This window comes from Cinclus cinclus, chromosome 34, assembly GCF_963662255.1.
Source record: "Cinclus cinclus chromosome 34, bCinCin1.1, whole genome shotgun sequence".
Classification (NCBI taxonomy): domain Eukaryota; kingdom Metazoa; phylum Chordata; class Aves; order Passeriformes; family Cinclidae; genus Cinclus; species Cinclus cinclus.
In genome coordinates, this window is record NC_085079.1 from 69,187 (window position 1) to 83,328 (window position 14,142).

The following is a 14,142-nucleotide window of genomic DNA, read 5'->3' on the forward strand; positions in this document are numbered from 1 at the left end:
AATATTACCAGTAAAATTACGGAAAGGAGGGCGCGAGGAAAAGAGTGGAAGCCGGAAAATGGGGGGGAAGAGCAAGAAGCGGGAAATGAGGTAAAACAGAAGAAAAGTGTGAGGAGAAAGTGGGAGAAAGGGTGAGGGAAGAGTAGAGAAGATGACCGAAAAAAGTGAGAAGACAAACCTGTGATATTTTGATGAAAATGAAGGGAAATACCCGAGGAGAAAAATGGGAAAAGGCATGATGACAAAAGGGCCCTAATGGGGAGAAAGTGTAAGGAAAAAACATGTTAGAAAAAGAAGAGGGAAAAAAAGTGAGAGAGAAAGAAAACGGAGAAGCTGAAAGAAAATTAACTGAAAATCGTGGCAAAAAAATGTAGGAAAACCTGAAGGAAAAGAGAAACAAGAAAATGAGGAGAAAACTATGCCACGAAAAGAAGAGAAAAGCCTAAGGAAAAAAAATGGGGGCAACCCTGAAAGAAAAAAAAAGAGAGAGAAATGTGAGAGGAAAATTGGGGAAATCTTGAGGTGAAAAGGCGGGAAAAGCCGCCCCAGCTGAGGGCCTCATTTCTGCCGCGTTGCCCCTTTAAGAGCAGGCGGGTCATGCGTCACGCGTCATGTGTCACGCTCCAGGCCCCACCCCCCGGCCGGCCCAGCCCCGCCGGGCCCGGGCGCGGCCGCAGCCGCGGAGCCACCGCGGACCCCCCTGGCGGGGACAGCGCCAGGCCGGGAACCCCCGGGCCGAGGGGATGCGGCACCGTGGGGCCGGTGAGCGGGAGCGGCGAGGGTGTGGGAGCAGGCTGGGGAGGTCCCAGGCCTCGGGGAGCAAATTCAGGGGGCTCGCAGGGGCTACAGGTGCGTAGGGGGAGGTTTAGGGGCCTTATAGGGGGTCCTGGGGGCCCGAGGCGTGTGGGAGCTGCGCTTAGGGAGCTCCCGGGGACCTAGGCCTAGATTTACAGGTGGTTTGTGGGTGTCCTTGGGGTGTTGGTGCAGGGGGTGTTATAGGGTTCTGAGGGGGCTCAGGTCTCTAAAAGGCACGTTTAGGGATCCTATAGGGGAGTTTAGGGGATTATAGGGATATAGGAATTGGGTTTAGGGGGAACACAGGATTCTTGCAGCAGGTTTAGGAGAACTATGGGGGAAGTTCAGGAATCTCGGGGTTCCTGAGCAGGTGGGGAGCAGGTATAGGGGTCCCTCTGGGGATTTGAGGGATCTGGGCGGTGGAGAGAGTGAGTTAATGGGGTGATATGGGTGTAGAACCAGGAATAGAAAAGCTGTAGCAGAATTTGGGGTGTCTTGGCATGTAGAGGCAGATTTAGGGCACGTATAGGGAGTTGATTGGGGTCTGTTGGGTTCACGGAGTCACAGCCTTTGTTTTCCATGGTGGGAGGGCTCAGGCGTGGTGATTGGACCCCAGTTTGGGGGCGTCAGTGACAGCCAGGGGCGGGGTGTCGGGGATGTCATGTGCTGTTTATGCTGACCTGGAATCACCTGGGAACAAGTGGATCCAGGGGGGCCTTCTCACTCCCCTCTTCCTCTCTGCTTACCTCAAATCCCACCCTTTGTCCCCACCCCTGACCTTTGACCCTGCCAAAGCACCCCATGCGCTTTTGGGTTTTTGGGGTGGGTCGGGCTGGGGGCTCTTTCATCACCACCTTACTCAGCACTGCCCCGTGTTATTTTTAGGGCTTTCCTTGGGCGGGATTGAGGGAGGGATACGGATCCAGTCCCCCCTTCCCTCCCTGCAGCCCTGGCTGGGGCATTGATGGGGGTGGCCATGAGCGGGGGTCCCCCACCCCTGGCAGAGGGGTCCCAAGAGTGACGTTCCTCTGTTGCAATAGGGTGAGGCTGTCTCGGGCATGGCGGGCGCCTCGGTGAAGGTGGCGGTCAGAGTCCGGCCCTTTAGCGCACGGGAGAGCAGCCGCCAGGCCAAGTGTGTTATCCAGATGCAAGGAAACACCACATGTGAGTGGGGGTCATGTTGGAGGAGGGTCTCGAGAGGGAACAGCCACGGGGTGGGGGATTGCAATGTGGGAACCCCCGCCCCCCCCGCCCCCCCACACCCCGTTCTTGTCCTTGTCCCGTGCTGGCCTCAGGCCCAGAGGACCAGCTGCTGCCGGGGTAAAAATAGCAACAGCGAGGTTTTTTTGGGGGGGTGACGGTGCTGCAGAGGTTGAGAGTGATGTGGGGGGGGTCACCCCAACCCCACTGTCTCCTCCCCATTCCAGGCATCACCAACCCCAAGCTCCCCAAAGACGCCACCAAACACTTCACCTTCGACTACTCGTACTGGTCCCACACCTCGGTGAGTGCCAGGGCAGGCGCGCGGGGGACCCACGGGGGGCTCCGGGGGTCCCTCACCCACTCACCTGCAGGAGGAGGACCCCAACTTCGCCTCGCAGCGCCGGGTGTACCAGGATATTGGGGAGGAGATGCTGGCACACGCATTCGAGGGCTACAATGTCTGCATCCTGGCCTACGGCCAGACCGGCGCCGGCAAGTCCTACACCATGATGGGGCGGCAGGAGCCGGGGCAGCGCGGGATTATCCCGCAGGTTCGGGGCCTGGGGGGCTCCCAAGGGGCTTGGGAGGGGCTGGAGCCCCCTGCAGCCCCCAGCTCAACGCTGCTCACCTGCAGCTCTGCGAGGATCTGTTCGCCCGCGTTGCTCGGGAAGGGTCACCTGAACTTTCCTTTTCTGTGGAGGTGAGAAGAATTTGAGAGTTTGGGAAGGGTCTCCTGAACTCTCCTTCTCTGTGGAGATGTGGGAAGTTTGGGGGTTCAGAGCATGACTCCCGGCTTGCAGATCCCCCCTGGGCAATTTGGGTGTTCAGCTCCTGCCGACTCACTCCACATCCCCCAAAATTTGGGGGTTCATCTGTCACCTATCCCAAGATTTCTGGTGGTTCAGCTGTTCCCCCAGCCCTGCATTTTGAGAGTTTTTCCCATCACCGTTTTGGGGATTCCTCCCCCAACATCCCCATCAGTTTTGGGGTGTGCCCCCAAAGCTGGGCTTTCACTTTCCCCCAGTTTGGATCTTTCCTCCCCACCCATTTTGGGGTTTCGCCCCCCGACCTTCATGAGTTTTGGGGGCCCTCCTGAGCGTGTTGGGGCCCCCAGGTGAGCTACCTGGAGATCTACTGTGAGCGGGTGCGGGACCTGCTGAACCCCAAGAGCCGGGGGGGCCTGCGGGTGCGGGAGCACCCCCTGCTCGGACCCTACGTGCAGGACCTGTCACGTCTCGCCGTCGCGTCCTTCGCTGACATTGCTGACCTCATGGACAGTGGCAACAAGGCCAGGTATGGGCACAGAGGGGCACAGAGTACACCCAGTCCCCCAAACGCCCCCTGTCAGGCACCGAGGTCCTCCCAAACTCCCCCGCAGGACAGTGGCAGCCACAAACATGAACGAAACGAGCAGCCGCTCACACGCTGTGTTCACCATTGTCTTCAGCCAGCGCCGCCAGGACCCACTCAGTGACCTCACCACGGAGAAGGTCAGGGGAGCCCCAGAGTCACCCCCTAAATCTGTCCCACCCCAGTTTTGGATCATCCTGAAATGCCCTGAAATCACTCCTTGCAATCTCCTGAGCACCCTGAAAATTCATTGTCCTCTTCAACCAGTGCCACTGTGACCTGCTGAGTGATCTTACTGCAAGGAAACCCCTGAGACTCCCTCAAAGTCACCACTAAATCCCACTTCTGAAATCACCACCCAAATCCACCTCTAGCGCCCCCAAAATCCAGCCCCTAAAACCACCCTCAAAATTCCCCTGTCACCCATTGTTCCCACCGCGTTACCCCAAAATCCCTGCTGAGTACCTTCACGCTCCCAAAAATATCCCCAAATTTCCACCAAAACTTCCTCCAAATCCCTCCAAGCCCCTGCCAAAATTTCCACCGCTTCCCTCCCAAACTCTCCCACCATTGTCTCCATGCCCTCAAATCACCCCCACAATTCCACATTCCCCCCAGATTCCCTCACACCCCCATTTCCCCCCGGAATTCCCTCCTAGATCCCCCCAAATCCTCCTGCCACCCCCAGGTGAGCCGCATCAGCCTGGTGGACTTGGCAGGCAGCGAGCGCGCCGATGCCTCGGGGGCCAAGGGCATTCGCCTCAAGGTGAACAGTGATGCCCTGCACCCGACAAAAAGAGGGGTGACTCCCCCCAGAGCCTTTCTGAGCCTTGCTCCCCTTCCTCTCCTTGTCCAGGAAGGCGCCAACATCAACAAGTCCCTGACCACTCTGGGCAAGGTCATCTCTGCCCTGGCCGACGCGGTGAGTCTGGGGGTCACTGCCCTCCCTGCACCCACCCTCGGGGATCCCCTCCTTTTTTTGGGGAGCCCTCACAACCATTCTCTTCCCTCTTCTTCCTCCCTTACAGACCAGCAAGAAGAAGAAGCCAGATTTCATCCCGTATCGGGACTCGGTGCTGACATGGCTGCTGAAGGAGAACCTGGGTGGGTTTGGGGAGGAGTGGGGGGAGCACGAGGAGGTTTTTCGGGGCTCCCAGCCCCCATTAACGGCGTCCCTACAGGCGGGAACTCACGCACAGCCATGATCGCAGCGCTGAGCCCGGCTGACAGCAACTACGAGGAGACACTGAGCACTTTGCGGTGAGGGAGGGGGCCCTGGGGGTCCTAGGCAGGTTTTGGGGTGGAGGGAGGGGGGGGTCCCAGCCCTGATCCTGCTCCTTTTCTCCCCCTAACCCCCCAGCTACGCTGACCGCACGAAGCAGATCCGGTGCCACGCTGTGATCAACGAGGACCCGAACGCGCGGCTGATCCGGGAGCTGCGGGAGGAGGTGACGCGGCTGAGGGAGCTGCTCAGTGCCCAGGGTGAGGGGCTGGGCGGCATTTGGGTTTGTGAGGATGGAGATAAAGGGGCCTGGGGGTCAGAGTTAGAGGATTTTTTTAGGGGGGATGGATTTGCAGAGGGGTTTTGGGAGGAGAAGATTTTGGGGCAACGTTAAGGTGGGGTTTGGGAGCAAGGGGCTTGGGGAGGAGTGTAGGGGACACACCTGCGGTGCTGGGGGGACAATGAGGGTTTGATACGGGGGTGCAGGAGGCAACAGCCCCCTACACCGAGCCCCCATCTCACCCCAGGTCTCCCTGACACCACCCTCTCTGTCCCCCCTGCCGCGGCATCCCCGACCCTCAACGGGGGTCTGGGCCTGGAGCTCCCCCTGGGTCCTACTGAGGCCATGGAGCGACTGCAGGTGACCCTAAAACACCTTCCAGCCCCTCCCCTGGACTTCCCACAGGGACCCAGGGGGTCTGTGACCCCCTCCCCCAAACTGCAGTGGACCCCCCACAATGGTTGCTCCCTCACAGGAGACAGAGAAAATCATTGCAGAGCTCAATGAGACATGGGAGGAGAAGCTGAGACGGACAGAAGCCCTGAGGCTGGAGCGGTGAGGGGGACCCCAAACCCCCACCATGACCACCAAAACCTTCCCCAGCCATCGGAGATAACCTGAATACCCCCTAGCCCCACCCTGGTCAACCCAAATGCTCCTTATGCACCACCCCCAGTGCCCCCATAGCTCCCCAGACCCCACCACAACACTTCCTAAACTCCCCCAGACTCCCTCCAAAACCCTCTGGGCCCTTCCACAACCTCTTATTTCCCCCCCAATTCCCTGTACCCCCCAGGGAAGCACTTCTGGCCGAGATGGGGGTGGCTCTGAGGGAGGATGGCGGCACCGTTGGCGTATTCTCTCCAAAAAAGGCAAGTCAGTGGGGGCTGGGGGGAGCCCACTGTGAGGGACATCCCTTCTCCCACCCTGGCTCTATTTTTATTTTTGTGGCCCCCTCTCCTAAAAGACCCCGCATTTGGTGAACCTCAATGAGGACCCGCTGATGTCCGAGTGCCTCCTGTACCACATCAAGAATGGTGTGACCAGGTGAGTGGGCAGGCTGTGGCACCCCCAAACCCCTTCAGGGCCCCCCCCCAGGCCTCTTGAGCTCCCTCCAATTTGCCCTGTGCCCCCCTCTTGCAGGGTGGGCCAGGTGGATGTGGACATCAAGCTGTCGGGGCCATTCATCCAGGAGCAGCACTGCCTCTTCCGCAGTTGCCCCGACCCCTCGGGGGAAGGTATGGAAATCGAGGGGGAGGGGCGCCAGATTTTGGTGTGCCCCCCCCCCCCCCTTGCCCAGCCCCCTCCTGGCACACCATAATTCCTCTTTCTCCCCCCTCCCCCCCAAAAAAATGCTGTCACTGGAGCAGGTCACCACGGCCCTCCCAGGTACCACTCCCCCTATGCTGGTGGGAGAGGGAGGGTCATGGGGCTGGGGGGATTTGGGGCAGCTGGGGGATAGGATTTGGGGTTCCCCCGCCTCAGTTTAGCAGGGAGGTAACTCGCCTCCCCTTGTTGTTCCCTCCTGAAGTTGTGGTAACCCTGGAGCCGTGTGAGGGTGCTGAGACGTACGTCAACGGGAAGCAGGTGACGGAGCCGGTGGTGCTCAAGTCGGGTAGGGACCCCCAAACCCACCCCCAGATCCCTGTGACTCTCCCTTGAACCCTCCCAGAAATCTCAGCATGCCCTGCAAATTCCCTCAACCTCCCACAAATCCTGTGTCGCCCCCAAATTTTCTCTCAAATCCATTATGACCCTGAAACCCCCATTTCCCACCTAAATCCCCCCAAAACTCCTGATTACCCTGCTCCAAATCCCCCTAAATACCCCTGTGACCCCTCCAACCTCCCCCAACCCCAACCCAGGCCACCGCCTCATTTTGGGGAAGAACCACGTGTTCCGCTTCACACACCCGGAGCAGGCGCGGCGGGAGCGGGAACGGGGGGCGTCCCCCGGGCCTCCCCCAGACTGGAACCTGGCGCAGCGGGAGCTGCTGGAGCAGCAAGGCATCGACATGCGCCTCCAGAGGTGGGGAAACTGCCTGGGGATAATTGGGGTCTGCCCTGGGGGAGAGCCTGAGGGGGGCTCACCCTGTGTGTGTGTACCCCACCCCAGGCTCCAGGACCTGGAGAACCAGCCCCAGCTGGAGAAGGAAGTGTCAGAGCAGCCCCAGGTGAGAGGGCCATGGGAATTATTTGGGAACTTTGGGCTTCCCTGGGAGTTCCCTGGGTTGCTCTGCTGTCCCCCGAGTGTCCTGGGTGTCCAACAGGTGTCCCATAGATAGTCCCTGAGTGTCCCACATGACCCTCAGCTCCTCTGAGGATGTAGTTGATGACCCCTGCGTGCCATAGTTATCCCCTAGGTCCCCTTAGTGTCTTAGTGTCCTGGATGTCTTGGGGGTCTTCTGGGTATCCCTCAGGGATGTTTTGGGTGTTCCTTGGGGTTCCCACGTTCTTCAGCCCGTCCCCCGTGTCCCCCGCAGCCCCCCGCTGCTGATGACCCCCCGTGCTACGAGGCTGGCTGGCGCCTGATCTCGTCCCTGCGCCAGGCGCTGCCGGCGCCCGCTGTGCGGTCGGTGCTCCGCCGGGCCGGGCTCCCACTGCCGGCACCAGGCAAGCGCCGAGAGCCGCTGCGCGTTTACCAGATCCCGCAGCGCCGCCGGGGATCCCCAACCCCGTCCTCCCCGTCCTCCCAGTCCCCATGGGTGACCATGGCCGACCTGAAGGCTCAGGCTGTGCGGGAGCTGAGCCTCGAGGTCGCCCTGCGGGAGCCACGGCCGGCGCGGCGGGAGCTGGAGGCGCTGAGCCTGGCACGGCTGCGGGAGCTGTGCCGGCGCCACGGCAAGCGCGAGCCCACCGAGCGTGACGGCTGGCGAGCGGTGGCCAGGGACGTGTGGGATGCTGTGGGCGGTGGCGAGGAGGATGAAGGTGGCGGTGGCCACAGCGGCGAGCAGGTGAACGAGGTGGAGGGGCTGCGGCTGCACCTGGACAGGCTGGCGGGGATCCTGCGGGAGGTGAAGCGGCAGAACAGCGCCAAGGACGAGCAGATTCGGGCCCTTCGCGACCGAGTAGGGCAGATGGAGCGCGTCATCCCGTTGCCACCGGTGAGTGGGGGGTCCTGGGCACCCCAGAGCCTGATCCATGGCACCCCTGAGCCGTCCCCACCAGACTCCGCCGTGGGTCCTGCCCCCCCATAGCACCCCACAACCTCCTAGCACAGATCCCAGCTGCCCCAAGCAGCCCCCTGACGCCACAAATCCATTCCTTCCCATCCCCTGACACCCCCAAATGTCCCTTCCCTCCCACAAACCCCCCCTTTTCGCTCACTCCCCCCGAGACTCCTCTAACCCCCTTCTCCTTCCCCCCTCAGGACGATGGGGACGAGGCTGAGCCGCCCCCCCAAGAACCTTCCCAAGAACGCTCCCCGGACCTCCCGCAGCCCAGCACAGACGGGGGCTCCCCGCCCCCTTCGCCCCCGTCGGCGGCGGCGGCGCGACTGTGCCGGCTCATGGAGCAGGACCCGGCGTTCCGGCGGGGGCGGCTGCGCTGGCTGCGCCAGGAGCAGGCCCGGCTCATGGCGGGGAGCGGCCCGCAGCCCCCTCAGAACCCCCGCCGACCCCCGCGCTTCCACCCGGCTGCCCAGGACTCAAAGCTGCGTTTCCCCTTCAAGAGCAACCCCCAGCACCGCCTGGCTTGGGGGGCCGGGGGGGACTCCCCCCAAGCCGAAAACACCCCCCCACTGCCGCCCCCTCCCTCGGGGCGTCCCCGCCGGGGATCCCTGGACGGGGGATCCCCTTCCCCCGCCGCCGGCACGCCCCCGCTCCGTGTCCGCCGCCAGCGCTCGGCTCCCGACCTGAAAGCGCGGGGCCCCATCCCGTAACGGGTGTGGGATTTTGGGGACACGCCCCTCCCCAAATGGACAATCATGGCCTCCCCTCCCCACGATCGGGGGGCTCTCCTTGTCGGGGGGGCCCCCAGCTGCTGTCACACTGCCCCACCCCCTTCCCCGCGTGTGTGTGTCTGTGGGAGGAGTCCACGGTCGGGAGGACTCCCCTTCCTACAGGGGAGCCCCTAATTAATGGCGATCCCCCTAATTAAAATGAAGCGCCTTATTTGTCTGGGCCATGCCCCGGCCGGTGCCTCCTCTCCTCTGGCCCCGCCCACTCCAGCATGGCAGCTCTGTGTCACGCCCACTATGGGCGGAGCCGAGTGAGGTCTCCGCCTCTTTTTATGGGGCGGTGCCAGCGGGCCCCGCCTCTCTCCATTTATGGGTGATTATGGGCGTGGTAATTGAGAAAGGCCCGCCCCTTCCCTCCCCGCTCAGTCCGGAGCCGTGCTCGTGAGTCCCGCCCTTTAGGGGCGTGCCGCTGACAAACCACGCCCCTTCCCGCTCATTACCGCCCCCCAATCCCTCCCCGTACCCCCGGGCTTTCCCCCGGCCCCGTTCTGGTCCCGTTCGCCCCGGCCCGGCCGCACCATGAGCTGCCTCGGGCCGCTGCTGCTGCTCGGGGCGCTGGGGGCTCTGAGCCCAAGCCCGGCCGCGGGGCAGGACCCCACCCCGAGCCCCCAGCCCAGCGCCCGTCCCAACGCCAGCAGGTAACGGCTCCCCCGGGACCGCACGGGACCCCCCCCGGGACAGGACACGGAACCCCCGGGACGGGACCTCCCCCAGAACGTGGCACCCCAGGATGGGACCGACACCCCCCCCAGACAGGGCTTGGCCCGAGGCGGGGCATTCCCAGGACCGGACACCCTAGTCCAGGACCCCCCCGCGGTCTCGGACGTTCCCCTAGGCACCGGGATCTTCTTGCTCCTCAGTCCAGAACCCCAGCCTCGGGCTGTCTGAGCCTCCCTCAGACACGGGATTGCCCCAAGACTCCCCGGAACCAAGATCCCGCACAGCCCGGGACGCCTCTCCAGGGGCCTGGGACTCCCCCGATCTCGGGCTTCCCCCGTTCTGGGTCTGCCGTGACCCCACCCGTGTCCCCCCAGGCCGGTGTTCCCGGTATTCCCGTGCGGGGGGGACCATCGCGGGGAGTCGGGGTTCATCGCCAGCGAGGGCTTCCCCCGGCATTACCCCCCCAGCAGCAACTGCACTTGGACTATCACGGTACGGATCCCCCCGGGGCACCTCTCAACCCCCTTTCCCCCACCCCGCTCACCCCCAACCCATCCAGGGACATTCCAACTCCTCCTGGGGTGCCCCAAAACGCTGGGGTTCCCCCTTGGCTGTCCCAGGTCTTCCCTTGTGTGTCCGCGTGTTCCCGCCTCCCGCAGGGGGCTGAGGGACAGGTGGTGACACTACTCTGTGCCTCCCATGTGTGTCCCCCCGATGCCACTTTGTGCCACCCCCCCACCCAGAAACCCGAGGGCCAAGTGATGTCCCAAACGTCCCCAGCGTTCCTGATGTCCATCCTGGCCCTTCAGTGTCCCCATGGCCCCCTAGGTCCATGAAGACCAGGTGGTGGCACCCCAAAGTGTCACCCCAAATTCCCCACGCCCTCCCCCATGAAGACCAGGCGGTGACCCCCTGACATCCCCTAGGTCCCCGAGGGCCAGGTGGCCACCCTGTCCTTCCGCGTCTTCGACCTGGAGCCAGACCCCCTGTGCCGCTTTGATGCCCTCTCGGTGTTTGGGGGCCACAGCCCCGGGGCGCCGCTTTTGGGGCGTTTCTGCGGCACCTTCCGTCCAGGGGCCCTGCGGGCACCCCAAAACCGGCTCCGGCTGCACATGGAGAGCGACGGTGGCACGGCCGGGAGGGGCTTTCTGGCCTGGTTCAGCGCTGGCAGCCCCCCAAGCAACGGTGGGTGAGAGAGGGGCTGGGGGGAGACCTCCCACAAAAAAAAAAAAAAAAAAAAAAAAGAGGGGGGAGGGAGCACCGCCGGCGGGGAGCAGGGACAATTCCACGGGGACACCCCCAAAACCACCCAAAGAGATCCCTGGAAAGCAGGAGAACTCCAGAATCCTATAGCAACATCCCCAAAGTTTTGTGAAGAACTGAAACTCCTCCAGAGATCCCCAAGGAGATTCCCCCCAAAAGCGTGTGAGCTGAGAGGCCAACATCCCTTCCAGGAGGTCCCGGGGGTCCTGAGTGAGATGGAAAAATAGGGAAAACCAAGGGAGAGGGGGGGACTGTGAAATTGAGAAAACTGAGGAGAAAACAGTGGGAATGTGGAGAAAGCATGAATGGAAAGGAGGGAAAGGTGTGAAAACAGAAGAGAAAAACCCTGATAGGGAAATGAGGGGAAATGTGAGGAAAAAAGAAAGAGGGAAATGAAGGAAACACATGAGGAAGAAATTGAAAAGGGTGGAGAGGAAAAAGGAGGAAAAGTGTGAGGAGAAAACAGGGAAGTGAGGGGAAAGTACAAGGGAAGAAAAGAGGGAAAAGCTGAGGAGGAAAGGAGGGGAAGGTCTTAAGGAAATGCAGAAAAATAAGAGGAAAAGAAAAAAATAGGGGGGAAAAACTGAAAATAAAAAGGGAAAAATGAGTGAAAAAAAGGAAAAGTTTGAGGGAAAAGCCAGTAGGAAAAACAGGGCAAAGTGTCAGGAAAAAATGAAGGAAACTATGGCACAAAATGGAGGGAAAAGCTGAGGGGAAAAGAGGGACAGGGACCACTGCCAGTGGAAAGCAGGAGAGCCCCCAAACCTCCACGGATACCCCTGAAACCCCCCAAATCCATACGGAGAACCCCCAAAGCCACGTGGAACATCCCAAAACCCCCCAGTCCACCGTGGACCTCCCCCAAATCCCTTGAAAAACCCCAAAGACACCCTAAAAACCCCCATGGAGACCCCTGAATCCACCCGGAACCAGCCCCCCAAGACCCATGCAGGCCCCCCCCAATCCAGCCCAACCCTTTTGCAGGACCCCCCCAGGGACGGCGGCGTTCGGGGGTCTTTAATAAACCCCATTTTTTCGGGGAGTCCTGGCACTATTTTGATGGTGAGTATGACCCCCCCCCCAGATTTACAAAACGTTCCCGGGGGGGGGGGTCTTGCTCCCCAGATTCCATCTCCTCCCTCCAATCCCAGGGTGGTTTTGGCAGAGCCCCCCCTAAACTCCCCCCCAGTTTTGGGGGGGTCTCAGGGACAGAGGAGATGCCGGCGGTGTGGGAAATGGAGGGTAGGGGGTTATGCAAACGTGTCTGTGCCCCCCAAAAATGTGACCGCGCCCTGCCCACCCCCTCCCCAGAGCATCAGTTTTGTGGTGGGAGGCTGGAGAAGCCCCAGGGGAGCCTGAACACCCCGAATTGGCCAGAGGAGAATTATCCCCCCGGGATCAGCTGCTCATGGCACATCGTGGCCCCCCCCGACAAGGTTTGGGGGTTAATGGGGGGGTCAGGAGGGGGGGCGGGAGTTTCAGAGGGGGTTTGGGGTGACACTCGGGCCGTTTGGAGGTGTCAGGAGGGGTTAAGGAAGTCGGAAGGGATTTTGGGGATGGGCGGGTGTCAGGAGGGCTTGGCAGGTGTCGGGGGAGAGGGGTGGGCGAGCCGGGAGGGGGGGGGGGGCAGGAGGGATTTGGGGACATCAGAAATCCTTTGGGGGGGTCATAAAGGGATGGTGAGGGTGGTTGAGGAGAGACTAGGATGGTTCGGGGAGAATTTGGGGAGGGGTCTGAAGGGGTTGAGGGAACCCGGGGGGGGTTCAGGGGGGATCCAGAGGGATCCGGGGCGGGGGGGTTTGAGCCCGGATTTGGGGGGGGGGGGTGCAGGTGGTGGAGCTGCGATTCGGGAAGTTCGACGTGGAACCCGACCCCCACTGTCGCTACGATTACGTGGCCGTGTTCGAGGGGGGTGCGCGGGACGACGCCCGGCGCCTCGGGCGGTTCTGTGGGGAGGAGACCCCCGGGTGAGGCGCACCCCTTCCCTCCCCCCAGAGCTCCCGCAGATCCACCAGACCCGACCGAGCCCCCCCCACAACCTGCCTCAGCCCCCCGAAAACTGTCCCGACCCCTCCTCAGTCCACCCCGAGCCCTCTTAAATCCACCCTGACCCCCCCACCCCAAACCACCCTCATTCCCCCCGGACAGCAGCCTGTTCCCCCAGACTCCCCCAAACCTACCCGGGACTCCCCCAAACCTAATTCCTCCCGTTCCCTCCAAACCATCCCGACCCTTCCAGATCCCCCCCTGCACCCCTGCGAGCCTCACGCTGATCCCCCATCCCCCCCCCCGATCCCCCCCAAACGCCACCCTGGAACCCCGAAAGCCACCCCTGACCCCCGTGTCGCCCCCAGCCCCATCGTCTCCAGCTCCCCGGAGCTGCTGGTCCAGTTCGTGTCGGATTTGAGCGTCACCGCCGACGGCTTTTCGGCCACCTACACCCTGCGGGACCGGGGCAGCGCCCCCGAGACCCCTCCCACAAAACCCCGGGGAGGGGGGAAGGGCAAGCCCCCCCCCAGCCCCAAGGCCGGGACCCCCACGGCGCCCCCAGCTTTGGGGGCGCCCTGCCCCCAGCGCTGTCGCCGCGCCGGGACCCTCCAGAGCAACTTCTGCAGCAGCGATTTCGGTGAGAGCCACCCCAAAAAAACGCGGGACGAGTCCCCGAAACGGGACACAGGTGGTGGAGAATTCCCCAGAAACAGGAGGGTTCCCCCCAGAAGGGGGAATTGTGACTGGGAGTGGCCAAAAAATGGGAGGGGAAGGGGGGGTGGGGTTGTGCCTCCTAATCCCGGGGGTGTGCGAGGTTTTGGGGTGCCTGAGCCCCCCCATTCTTGTGCCTGCAGTGCTGACGGGGACAGTGAAATCGGTGTCGCGGGGGCCACCCCAGGAGCTGGGCTGGGCCGTGGTGTCCGTCCTCAGCCTCTACAAGTCGGGGGGCCTGGGGGTCCCCCAGCCCGCCAAAGGGGCCACGCTGCGGCTGCAGCTGCCCTGCCGCCTCTGCCCCGCACTCAAGAAAGGTGGGTGCGCCCCGTGGAGGGTGCCTGGGGCGGGTCTCTGTGTTCCCCCCGGGTCCTGACACGCCCCCTCCCCAAATTTCTTCCAGGCTCAAGCTACGTCCTGATGGGGCGGCTGGGGGGGGACGGGGGAGCGCTGCTGCCCCCCGACGCCTTCGTCGTGCCCTACCGCCCGCAGCAGCAGCAGGTTTTGGGGAACCTCAGCAAGAGGCCGTGTCGGGTGACCCCCTGAGAGCCCTCCACGAGCTCCCCCGGACCCCTCCGCGCTGGGAGGACGCCCCCCGCACATATGCAAATAAAGGGTGCAGAGATGGAGCGTGGGGGTGAAGGTTCTGGGGAGAGCCCGCCCTTACTCCGCGTTCAACTGGGGCACAGATTGGGCCCCCCAAAATTGGAGC

General features: G+C 62.5%; 2 protein-coding genes across 2 annotated transcripts; both read left to right on the top strand.

Moving 5' to 3' along the window:
- Nucleotides 1-68: 68 nt before the first annotated feature.
- KIF1C (kinesin family member 1C) lies at nt 69-8,961 on the top strand. The gene is made up of 22 exons (XM_062512208.1): nt 69-762; nt 1,836-1,959; nt 2,223-2,299; nt 2,370-2,549; nt 2,633-2,698; nt 3,113-3,291; nt 3,377-3,488; nt 4,037-4,114; nt 4,205-4,270; nt 4,377-4,452; nt 4,530-4,608; nt 4,709-4,830; nt 5,098-5,210; nt 5,326-5,405; nt 5,647-5,722; nt 5,818-5,897; nt 5,994-6,088; nt 6,382-6,465; nt 6,716-6,878; nt 6,966-7,023; nt 7,333-7,953; nt 8,220-8,961. Exons 1-22 carry the CDS (start codon nt 598-600, stop codon nt 8,727-8,729), a joined length of 3,204 nt encoding a protein of 1,067 aa, XP_062368192.1. The 5' UTR covers nt 69-597; the 3' UTR covers nt 8,730-8,961.
- Nucleotides 8,962-9,323: 362 nt separating this feature from the next.
- Nucleotides 9,324-14,040, top strand: PCOLCE (procollagen C-endopeptidase enhancer). Its single transcript, XM_062512209.1, has 8 exons — nt 9,324-9,445; nt 9,842-9,959; nt 10,394-10,652; nt 12,042-12,166; nt 12,561-12,697; nt 13,085-13,356; nt 13,574-13,747; nt 13,834-14,040. The coding sequence occupies exons 1-8, from the start codon at nt 9,327-9,329 to the stop codon at nt 13,974-13,976; spliced, it is 1,347 nt and encodes a 448-aa protein (XP_062368193.1). The 5' UTR covers nt 9,324-9,326; the 3' UTR covers nt 13,977-14,040.
- Nucleotides 14,041-14,142: the final 102 nt, after the last annotated feature.

Coding starts and splice junctions, on each gene's coding strand:
- PCOLCE (XM_062512209.1), top strand. CDS start 9,327: ATGAGCTGCCTCGGGCCGCTGCTGCTGCTCGGGGCGCTGGGGGCTCTG. Junction 10,653..12,041: donor TGGCAGCCCCCCAAGCAACG/GTGGGTGAGAGA, acceptor CCCCCTCCCCAG/AGCATCAGTTTTGTGGTGGG. Junction 12,698..13,084: donor TGTGGGGAGGAGACCCCCGG/GTGAGGCGCACC, acceptor TGTCGCCCCCAG/CCCCATCGTCTCCAGCTCCC.
- KIF1C (XM_062512208.1), top strand. CDS start 598: ATGCGTCACGCGTCATGTGTCACGCTCCAGGCCCCACCCCCCGGCCGG. Junction 1,960..2,222: donor GATGCAAGGAAACACCACAT/GTGAGTGGGGGT, acceptor TCCCCATTCCAG/GCATCACCAACCCCAAGCTC. Junction 4,831..5,097: donor GGAGCTGCTCAGTGCCCAGG/GTGAGGGGCTGG, acceptor ATCTCACCCCAG/GTCTCCCTGACACCACCCTC.